This window comes from Xyrauchen texanus, chromosome 36, assembly GCF_025860055.1.
Source record: "Xyrauchen texanus isolate HMW12.3.18 chromosome 36, RBS_HiC_50CHRs, whole genome shotgun sequence".
NCBI lineage: Eukaryota > Metazoa > Chordata > Actinopteri > Cypriniformes > Catostomidae > Xyrauchen > Xyrauchen texanus.
In genome coordinates this window covers 9,904,690-9,916,859 of record NC_068311.1, presented here as the reverse complement: position 1 = coordinate 9,916,859, position 12,170 = coordinate 9,904,690, and the positions used below count along the sequence as shown (strand labels likewise).

Genomic DNA, 12,170 nt, shown 5'->3' with positions numbered 1-12,170 from the left:
GTGTGCTTGACATTTCACATTTTGCTTGACACCTTCTGCCTCCAGAATAATGTTGTTATACATGCACAGACAACCATGCAGATATTAATATCAGAAATACCAGGAGAAACCACAGTTAACAACATATTCCACAGTTAATGTAGCCTACAAATTCAGCTTCATCTGTTAAAAAAAATAAAATATATATATAAAATAATATTTTGTTTAATAATAATAATAATAATAACAATTATGATGATTATTATTATTAAGCTATTATTATGAAAAGACATCTAAAAGGAATATTTTATTAATAGAAACTATAAATGTAAGAGCAACATTTAAAAATGTATTATTAATTATGTTGACACACTTATGGTTTAAGCCCCGCCCACACCCAGTTCTGTCTGAGACAGATACAGATAATTTTTCAAATGAACAGATACAGATACAAATACAGATAATAGCTTTGCTGCACACCCCTATGACAAACCTATCTGAATTTTCAATTTTGAATTTTCAATCTCATTGTTGCTGGCATGATTGTATAATCTGTACAGGTCATGCTGATGGGGCTGCCTTGAATTTACATTACTGAGGGTGTTGTTCTGTCAGATGTACTCACTGTTATTAGGGTTGTCTCCTATTATGTGGTGTCGTCCACTCCAGTACCACAGCAGCAGAGTGGCATCTCTAGATCCCGACACAATGTAGCAGTCACCGCCGATGTACGACTCTGAGCGTGCCAGACATGTGACCACGTCCCAGTGCCCGAATACTATTTGTGTGAGCTTGCCTGCAAACAAACACACAACTGTTCTGTAATTCATAATCCAATGCGAATGTGTTGATCAGGCCTGCAATTCATCTTGCTATGGTTAGTGACACCAATGAAACATAATATTGTCAGTCGTAGTGAACATTGTTTTTACCTGTGTCTGAGGAGTACACGCGGAAACTCTTGTCCCAAAAACCACACACCAGGATGTAGCGGTTATCTGCTGTCACCACGAAACACTGAGTGTTGATCTGAATGCTCTGGTCAACCAGGTCAGTGATCTGTCGCTTGTTTGTAACTGAATTGTTTGCTGAAAGAGACATGTTTATACAGACTTAGTTTGGAATTATTCAGAATTGAATTGAGGCAACAGGTGATCCAACACACACTCTCTGTGGGGCGTGTGCGGCGTGTGGGGTATGTGGGTCGGCTGTGGCTCAGTTGGTAGAGCGGGTCGGCCACTAATCGCAGGGTTGGTGGTTCGATTCCCAGCCCACATGACTCCACATGCCGAAGTGTCTTTGGACAAGACACTGAACCCCAAGTTGTTCCCAATGGTAGGCTAGCGCCTTGTATGGCAGCTCTGCCGCCATTGGTGTATGAATGTGTGTATGAATGGGTGAATGAGTCACAGTGTAAAGCGCTTTGAATACTGTTAAGGTTAAAAAGGTGCTATATAAGTGCACACCATTTACCATCTCTACTTGTTTCTCCAATAACATGTTAGAGACGTACCAAGCCATGATACTAGTTCTACAGTGATTTTTTTTTTAATTACTAATTGAGGCTTGGACGCATCATTTGGTTTGAACTAGCAATAACAGATTCTGAACCATTGCGTAAGCAGTAGTTCACAAATGCAATTTTTTAGAACCGTACTTAGTTTTTCCTTATTTTTTTTTTTAATTGACTTGTGCATTGAACTGTTATCAAACTCACAAGCATGCTATATGGCCCTAAATCAGCACTGCTGTGATTACCTGTGGCCTTGTGCCTGCAGCCCACTCACAGCAGTGCTGATGTAGGGCCATATTGAACTCTTGCGATATTGCTTAAATATATATTTAAGCAATGGAAAGTGCAGAAATTGCGATAATTAATCAGCACACCATGTCATTAATTTGATTAAAATTTTCAATTGATTGACAGTCCTAATAATAAGTTACATTTATTAATATGTAATAATGTAATACAAACTCTAAACACTCTAAAATATGCATTAAATATCTTAAATATAACTTGTATATAAGTTGTCATAAAGGGGAAGTATACTATAATTAACCATAGAACGCATATGTGGGTCAAATATGATCTAGCAACTAGTTTTTAAGACACAATTTATACACAAACTGGACTTTTGATCTGTAACTTCAGGTATTCCTCAATTAAGGTGGTAGAGTTGTTGAGACATTTCATTTTACCACCAAACTTGGAAATAGGACATCATTCTGTTATAAAGGCTTACTTACTGTACAGTCACCCAAAACTCTTAATCCATCTTCAATATGTCTGAAAGTCTTCAGAAATGCATACAATATCAAAAGGTATATTGCTAATACAATTATCATTAGATATATACTGGCAGCCAAATGTTTGGAATAATGTACATATTTGTACGTTTTGGAAGGAAATTTGTACTTTAATTCACCAAAGTGGCATTCAACTGATCACAAAGTATAGTCAGGACATTACTGATGTAAAAAACAGCACCATCAAGGCCCAATTTCCAGCAGAACATTATCCTTTAGTAATCATGCTAAATTGATAATTTGGTACCAAAAATGTATTTGTCATTATATCAAACACTGCTGAACACTATTTGGTTCGTTAAATGAAGCTTAACATTGTCTTTGTGTTTGTTTTTGAGTTGCCACAGTATGCAATAGACTGGCATGCCCTAAGGTCAATAACAGTGTCAAAAATGGCAAAAAGCAAACAGCTGTCTCTTGAAACTTGTAAAGGGTTTTCAAATACAAAGGCCAACTGGCTCTAACAAGGATAGAAATAAATGTGGAAGGCCAGATGTACAACTAAACAAGAGCATAAGTACATCAGAGACTCTAGCTTGAGAAATAGACACCTCACATGTCCTCAGCTGACGGCTTCTTTGAATTCTACCCACTCAACACCAGTTTCATATACAACAGTAAAGAGACTCGGGGGTGCAGGCCAAGCAACTTGAAACAGAAAAACAAAAGAAAAGGTTAGAGTGGGTAAAGTAACACAGACATTGGACAACAGATAATTGGAAAAGAGTGTTATGGATCTTAACTCCATTGAACTTTTGTGGGATCAGCTAGACTGTAAAGTGCGTGAGAAGTTCCCGACAAGACAGCCACATCTATGGCAAGTGCTACAGGAAGTGTGGGGTGAAATGTCACCTGAGTATCTGAACTGACAGCTAGAATGCCAAGGATCTGCAAAGCTGTCATTGCTGCATGCAGAGGATTTTGATGAGAACTCTTTGAAGTAGTTTAAGAAGTTCTGAAATTTTTCAAATTGTAATAGTATATTTTCACATTATTAATGTCCTGACTATACATTGTGATCAGTTAAATGCCACCTAAATAAAAATAAAAATAAAATAAAAGTACCAATTTCCTTCCGAAACAGCAAAATCTGTACATTATTCCAAACTTTTGTCTGCCAGTGTAATAAAAAAATAAAAAGAAGAAAAAAGAAGAAAAAAAAAAATCGTTTTTATAAAGAATAAGCATCTAGATTTCACCTGGGCCTTTTTTGACCCACAAATGTATTTAAGAGGGTTGAAGTAACATATGCATTCTAGGGTTAAATATGTCACAAATATACGGCAACAGTGGCCGTCCACTTTTTCAATGGTCTTGGTTCCAGATGGATTCTTCCCATTCTTGATTATGTAATTCGCAATGCTTCGTGGGAGTGGGCGTTCACTACTCTTTTGCCAAAATTTTCATTTCCATGGCAACTGTGACTTATCTGATTTTTGATGCTGTCTTGTAGCATTAATGTAGTATTTATTTTGGTTTCTACAGAAACATACATGATTTCTTTAATCTTAGAGTAACCGTAGGTCTGTTGAAAGGTTTATAAATTACCACTAAAAATCTATTTCTCCATGGAGAAAATAAATGGGATTTTTAATTTCCAGAAAGTTACTCCTGCACTCTATAGCTATTCTACTATAAAATGAAAGCCAATACAAATGTTATGCTTCTCATACACACCAATCAGAGAGTCCATCTCAATGGGTAGGTGGTGGGCCTGCTCAAGTGAGTATCCTGGAGCTCCTCGAAGACCTGTCACACAAAAAAATAAAATAAAACAGCAGACACACCCTTGCAAAACTTTATCCTACAGACATCTGCCCTGCTGTCAGATTCAAGTCAGCTTCTATCAGAAAGACTCAAAGACTTAAATAAAGCTTATGATGACATTTATTTGATGCAAAACATAAATGTAATGTCTCTCTTTAGCGTAAGTCTGGCGGTCTGAAGAGATTTTACTCGGAACCATCAGATCCTGCCGGAGATAGGAGGCAGGGGCGAGGAGCCTACCCCCATGCATGATGGTACTCAAATGGTGGCAGGGGGGTGGTGGAGGTTGCCATGTTGGCACACTCAAACAGCAATGTGATAGATTGTAAGCAGACTTATAAAGCGATGGCTGACAAATGACTGGCTAGGAGTTACCTAGCTAATGGTGCGATGGTGTACAGCTGCGAGTCTTCCTGCTAGAACTACGCTGCACTTACATTTCCTGACCCCATTTGGAGACCCACCAGCCAGATTTCCATGACACTTATTGATTTCTCTCCAGCGTCAAGCAAACCAGAGCTACAGGACCCTTGGGGCAGGCCTACAGGGCAGAGACTGAAAGCCACATTGGGAAAATGTGGTGGCCTTATTATGCTCATTATTTTGGGTGACTGAGACACATAGGGCCAGAGAGGGCTGGTCCTGCAGCTGCAGCCATTAGTAGTGTGAGAGAGCAAGGTCAGCTACATTTGGTCCTGACATCACTGGGTGTTGCCGTGACAGCGGGGGAGGTGTGAGGCGAAAATAGAGGCTGTGATAGGCTAATTTAGCCAGTCGCCACGGCACCCGGCCTCTGACCCGCAGGTGAGGGGGGCTCCTGGGGAGCGGCTAGTTGAATAATGTTGTTCACACATGGCCAAGTGGAAACATGTGGACTGTAATCAGAATGCGAAGTGTGTGTTGAGCATGTGTGTCTGGTTGACAGTATATAGTAGAAGCCAAAGGGTAGCATTTGCATTAAATGTGTGTGAAATGTTGTCAGGTGTTATGTATTTGCCTGTTTATATTTATGTATACTTGCACATAAATTATGATCATTCTACATTCTACAGCCCTACACACTCTGAGCATTTTAGGAACACTATGGTCCTAATAAAGTAACCAAAGGGGTCTTCTGATGTTGTAGCTCATCCGCCTTAAGGTTCGATGTGTTATGAATTCTGAGATGCTATTCTGTTAACTATAATTGTACAGAGTGGTTACCGTAGCCTTTCTGTCAGCTCGAACCATTCTCCGTTGACCTCTCTCATCAACAAGGCGTTTCCGTCCGCAGAACGGCTGCTCACTGAATGTTTTTTGTTTTTGGCACAAGTCTGAGTAACGGTTTTGCTTGAAAATCCCAGGAGATCAGCAGTTACAGAAATACTCAAACCAGCCCATCTGGCACCAACAATCATGCCACAGTCCAAATCACTTTTTTTCCACATTCTGATGGTTGATATGAACATTAGCTTAAGCTCCTAACCTGTATCTGCATGATTATATGCATTGTACTGCTGCCACATGATTGGCTGATTAAATAATCAAATAAATTACACATTACCTGGCCATTTAAAATGAACCAAAAAAGGCAAAAATATGTGAATGCAGTGTAAACTTAAAAGAAATGGTGACCAGTGACAGGATTTAAGATATACACTATCTCTCAAACATGCTTACATATTTGAAGAAAAAATATTGTAAAAAAAAAAAAAAGTCTATGGACGTGTTATGTGTCAACTACCAAATAATCATTCAAATTAATTTACTTACAAACCTGACTTTTTTTTTTTTATTAATTCAAAATGTTTATTAAAATCTACATAGTAGATTACAATATATTTATTAAAATTAAAAGGTGACTGACTACCGCTTTAAATGTTTTCGTAATAGGCTACATGCACAGTAATCTGGATTACATAATCAGATTGCAAAAATCAAGTACTTGCTATTAGATTACATTAGATTTTTAAATGTGTAATCAAATTACGGTTAAATATTTATGGATTACATGATTACATACATGCATAAGCACAAGAAATTGAGAAATACCCCTATAAACCAAGCTCAAACCCAAATACATTCCAAAACCCCCCAAAATATTTTGCCATCTCCACTCACCAACTGTGTTATGCCAGCGGTTGACGGCAAAGAGTCGACTACAAGTGATAGTGACGACGGCGGGGAGCGTCAGGTGTGGTAGTGTGTTGGTGGCTACGTGGGTGACGGGAGAGTTGGAGGGAAACTTCAGCACCATGATGACGTCCTGCTGCATCTGATCCTTAAACATGAGCGGACTCTGCGGAAGGAAACACTGTTGAACAGAGAAAGCAAAGAAAAGAGAATGGAAAAGAGGAAGGGAAGGAAGAGATAGACGAGGAGAGTTATTAAAGACAGAGGTAAGAAGAGTTGAAACAGAGGAAAGAATTTGATAGTTTTTGAGGAGAGTCAGGAAGATGACCCTAAAGCCTAACTGATACAATGGAAGAAGTCAAACTTTTTTCTTCTGAATGAACTAGAGCACTCAGGGCAAATAAACCTGAGTCAATTATATACACAGCATTGTTTTAAAATGAGTTTTTTGGAGGAAAATAAATAGTTACGTCCAAACCACACCCACGATAAATTATAACTAGTGTTGTAATTCGATTAAAATATTTAATCGCAATTAATTGAATGATTTGCAGATTTTGAAAGTGTTTAAATTTGACTCTATATACTTATTTTCCTGTCAAACAGCACCAAAAGAACACTTTAGCAGAACAAAAAGTTCAGAGCATTTCGTCATAATTTTTAGCTGAACTAAGAGAAGCATTTTCGGCCAGAAGTTGACGAAGTCTGTATCACAATATTTAACTGAATCTGTGAATATTTTTTGTGACTATAGACCTGGTAGACAAGTAGACAAGGCTTTTTGACAACTTGCTGGATAATGGTTCATGTTACGTTTTTCATTCATGATGCCATTTCTGGGTGCTTACCCAGAAATGCACCAGGTAACTTAAGTGTCTGGTGGGCTAAACTTTTTTTTTTTTAATCTAAATATTTGCATGGGCAAACAGTGTGTATTTAAGTGTTTATGGATTGTCTCCATTTACTTCAATTGTAACTGCAACTTCTGCTTATAAACGAGGGACGAGCCAAAATAATTAGTGGTGATCAACATTATTTCACATATGATGTCATTTGAGCTTAACTTGTATTGAACCCGGCTGATGATTAACTTAACTTCACACAATTTCTTTCCAAAATAAACAAACAACGAATGATATAACTTAGCTTCAAAACTTGTATGGGCAATTCACGTTGTAAACTGCTTCTGATTGATATGACTTGAATGATGTATAAGGATCAGTATTCAGGTGTGAGGATTTATATGGCCAGTAGGGAGCACTGTTGACACTACTTTTCCTGACACAGCGACACTACTTTAAGATCCACTGTGATGGAGTTGTGTGCTCTAGGAAGTAATGCCAAGTCTGTATGTCATGTATTTGTGTTAGGGCTCGAGTATATGTGTCTCTGTGAAGATGTTGTTTTACAAGGATAAAGCACTAACTACACAATATCTGTGTCTAGACAGTGCGTTTATGCACAGCTGGGCATGTTTATATCCTCATCCTGCATCATTCTAAAATAAGGCCACAGAAATTATGGACATATGGACGTGAAACTGTTCTTCTGGTTGTCTGGGAGTGGTTCGAAGGTCAGGCGTGACTGCCCTTATTTTGAAATAATAACTCCCCTACTGCCAGGCACAACAAACACTTGCACACACAGATTTTAATACACACAAACACACGCTGTTCTCACCAGGTGCATGGCGGAGCTACGGGGAGGATGTGGCTCGATAAGCAACTGAGATGGCGTCTGTCCAACACTCTGGATCTGAGCCTCCGTGGCCTGCAGCAAAAGCGAGAGAGAGAGATACAGAGAAAACAGAGAGAGAAAGAGAGAGAGAGAGAGAGAGCAGTCTGTCACTATCGATAGGCATCAAAGTGATGGGTCAATGCATTACTTGACAATGCAAGCAAATCCCCTCCCACCCCCAGCTTGGCCTTGCCTTGCCTTGCCTTGGGGGGGGGGGGTTGGTTGGTGAGTGTAACTTCCAAACCCACCACAAACTACCCCACCCCTGCCCCCCATCAAAGCCTGCAGAGTCATCCAAGTGTTAGTATGGAAGAGACAAGCCTTCCCTTATTAACATGCCTCAGTTAACCGTTCCCATTTCTAGGAGCAGGGCCTACGCCCCCCATTGTCAAGCAGACGTTAACCTGGACTGACGTGCAGCCAGTACTGTAGCAGAACCCTCCCTCTCAGATGTTATTGTGCCAGAGACAAAGGGCAGAAAGAGCACATACTGTACACTCTGTCTCAAAGACACACACACACACAGCAGTACTAGCACTAGTAGTACTATTAGTACTGATACTAATGACACTTTGAGTATAAAGCAAGGTATACATATTTTGTATGATGTCACCCACATAAAGTATAGGTATACATGGGTAGTTGATGCAGAACATGTCCAAGAACTGTTTCTTTAATCAACATGAAGACTTTAGATTAACATTTAAGGGAAAGTACTGGTCACCATTTTCACCATTTCATAAGTTTTCACTGTTTTAAATCACAGTACAAATATTGTCATAATAACAGCATGCATAATAATTATATAAGAACTAGCAAAATGCTGTTTAAAAAGTAATGAAGTTTAGCATGTCACATGGCAGGACGTCAATTATCCACATTCACTTATTCTTGTCAAATAATTCTGAGTCAGTGAAAAGTCTATGGTTGTCAATCCACCCCCACTGCCCCCATAAGAAAAACTTTGGGAGTATCGAAAGGCTAGAGACAAGAAATAGAATACTACAATCTACAAACCTGGAAATTTGAATTTCGAATTTTGAATTTCGAACTTTAAAAAGTCTGGAAATTCTACAATTTCAAATTCAAACTCAAAAAATGTTGCAAATACAAATATGTATGGTGTGGTGACATGGATAAACCAGGCACTTGATCTGACAAAAGAGACCAGGCTTCAGAGAGCTAAGGGAAAGCTGTTCTGTCTGACTGTGGGAGGTGCTCCACACGGAAAGGAGAGATTGATGGGATCAGAGCTTTGGAACAGCCAAGGGGAGCTTGTAGGTGTCTGTCAATGTTATTGTGCACAGTGGCACACGCAAAACTCTCCACATCTCCCAGGCTCTACACACACACATACACAAACAAAACACAAACATACACCCTATCAATAACACTAACACGTGGTGACATGCGTCTGTCAGAATTACATAACATGATGAAACTGTGAGGGATGTATGTGAGAGAAAAATGAATGGAGATTTCCTTTTTTTCAGGATGTTGGACAATTGTTTTTGCAATGAAAATCTATAATTCAGTTAATGGCTCAAATCACATAACAGGCAAAAAAGAAACAATAAAACTGCTCTGTTGGTACTTTATAATTTACCCCTAAAAATGTTTTATTTATTCAGTTCTTCAAACCCCGTATGACTTTCTTTCATTCATGGAACACAAAAATAAGATACTAGGCAGAATGTTATCCTCAATAACCATTGACTTTCATTGCATCTTTTATTTTAAACAATGAAAGTGAATGGTGACTGAGGCTGCCAGGCCTTAATATTTCACCTAATCATAAATAAAATCATTCATGATTGGAACAAGTTTTTTTTTTCTTGACTATCTCTTTAAGAATGTCAAAAACAGCGACTAGGCAACACTAAAATAAATTAAATAATAAAGCCAACAATTTAATATCTACAACCAGTTTAACCTCAAGTACATGGTGATATTCATTGGTGCACAGTAAATGGCTTTCCATTACATCTGATGTCACCAATCCTCCCAACCACCTGACTCCATTCTGGTATGCAACTCCCACTTTTCCAATCTCCCATTTAACGCATGTTGACTATTAAGTACATTGCCAATGGGAAGCTAAAAAGGGAGGAACATAAAATGCTAACTGAACTACTTAAAATAAGAAAATGTTTCTCTCACTCAAAACCACATCTAGGCCTGACCCTGATTCTAAGCTGAACTCTCACTACTCACATTTGGCAACAATTAAATGTCAGTCTGTGCTGCTTTAAGTTGCTGTCTGTCAAATAATAATGTGCTCGCATTATAGCTATTTTTGTTGAGGCTCAGGAACAGGGGTCACCATGTCTGTTCAAATAATGAAATCTGATCTGGAGATCTGAGAGAAACAGGCAGCCATGTGGAAAGTATCACTATATTTCTGCCATCCAACGCAGTCATGAGAGTGAAGAAAAACGAAGGAAAGAGTACCTTTAGGAAGTCAAAAGCTGTTGAATATAAATGGGGAAAATACTCCAATATTAAAACAATGATACGCAAATAGATATCATTTTGAGAAATTTAAATAATTATTTGGGGAGGGGGGGATCTCTGATTTACCACTTTTATGAATAAATAAAAATAAAAACAAAGAGAGGGGCATCGGCTGAAGATTTATGCAGATTTGCTGCTATTTTCTGCAAAACCCAAGAATTCCTGAATGTTCAGTCCACCATGCTGAATTTCCTTGTTGGTCCAGGCTGTTTAATGGTGGAAGTGGTGCTGGTTTGGTGCAGGTCTAGTTGGTGGACCAGTACAGAACTGCTAAAATTTGCTGGTAAGGCGAGTCGATCAGCAAGATCATTCTGGTGAGATGACCAAGAAAGTCTTGCTGGTTAAGAAAGATAAGAAAAATGGTAAAGACACCAGCATACAATGATGTGAACCACTGACCAAAACACTAGTGACCAGAAAGACATATACATTAACTCTGCACTGTTATAATGTGCATCCACCTTTGACAGAATATATCTAGAGTCAAAGGTTTAGCGAAGGTTACATGTGAGTCATGTCACGTCCTTTAAACCATCACAATATGTCAATAGAGCCACAACATCAACTGGTTGTTCATCCCAGCTTTGGGAAACGACAAAATGCTATCACACACAGAAATCTTTAACCCTTAACTGGCAGTTCATTAATATAATCCACTTTAAGCCCCTGGTCTTTTCTACTGATAAGAAACACGTCTTGCATAAGGTCAATGCTGATTTTCACTCCCTGAGCTACAAGCCGCCATACTTAGAGGGACACAAACATCCATCTTAACTTGTGAGGTGTCAATCAAATAAATCATAGCAACAGGTAATGGATTTAAGGTAATTTTATAATAATGTGTTGTAGATATCTATTTTTCCTAGTATATGAGCATGAACAGTTAGTGAATTGGTTACGTGTAGAATGTACAGTGCAAATTCACATACAGTATTTGTGTTTAAATATCGCTTTGAATGTCTTCAGGCAACAGGCAAAGAACTCTGCAATTTCAAGGATGTAATGTAGAATTAGCAATACAGATCTTTGCTTTTGCCCAAAGGAAGGACTTTAAAATGATTATGATTAAAGTGCCTTAAGACCTGTTTTCCCCAAGACCAATGCAGTTACTGTAAATAACACAAAAGTATAATTATTTGCACAAAAAATGTTCACAAGTTTGATGACAAATTTTCATCATTCACTCAAAAAGAGCATTTGTTCGCATCTGAACAGTTAAAAAACAAATTCAACCAAAATACAAAAAAATCTTAGATTTTGGTTTTAAAATCAATCATGCCAAAATTTTAAATATTTTATAATAAATATATGCTTTACTTGTGATTTTTATAAGAACCAAATGCACATTATTTTCAATGCATTACATAGACATAACATCTAAATCTCATTCCATTGACATTTTGCACTTATTCTTGGATATATAATTTAATTTGTGACATAAAACATGCACAAATTGTTATTAGTGACTGATAATTACTGATTGTGGAGTGTTTTACTCAGTTTGAGTATGATGTCTGCATGCTAAGGGGATACTAGGGATACTGCTGGTATGTTTTTTCTCTGTAAACACCAATTTCAGTGCAACACAATCTTCCCAACAAGAGTCTAGCGACTCCATCATCAACTGGTGCCATTTTGATTCGACCCTGGAATGAGTTATGACCCTTAACTCCACAGTTTGACATTTTAAGTCTGTAATTGCGGTGCTTAATGTCAGAGCTGTGGATGCACCTGTCAGAGTGGAATGAATCAAT

The 12,170-nt window shown here is 38.2% G+C and overlaps 1 protein-coding gene across 4 annotated transcripts in view; it reads right to left on the bottom strand.

The window, feature by feature from the left end:
* LOC127629781 (neurobeachin-like) overlaps positions 1-12,170 on the bottom strand; it is a 351,376-nt gene that overhangs the window by 9,630 nt on the left and 329,576 nt on the right. For all 4 annotated transcript variants that reach the window (XM_052107020.1, XM_052107021.1, XM_052107023.1 and 1 more), the window contains 5 exons: positions 7,846-7,935; positions 6,154-6,346; positions 3,964-4,035; positions 912-1,067; positions 605-775 (listed from right to left, as the gene is read on the bottom strand). In XM_052107020.1, the coding sequence (XP_051962980.1) occupies positions 605-775; positions 912-1,067; positions 3,964-4,035; positions 6,154-6,346; positions 7,846-7,935 (682 nt within the window). The remainder of the gene's footprint in view (positions 1-604; positions 776-911; positions 1,068-3,963; positions 4,036-6,153; positions 6,347-7,845; positions 7,936-12,170) is intronic.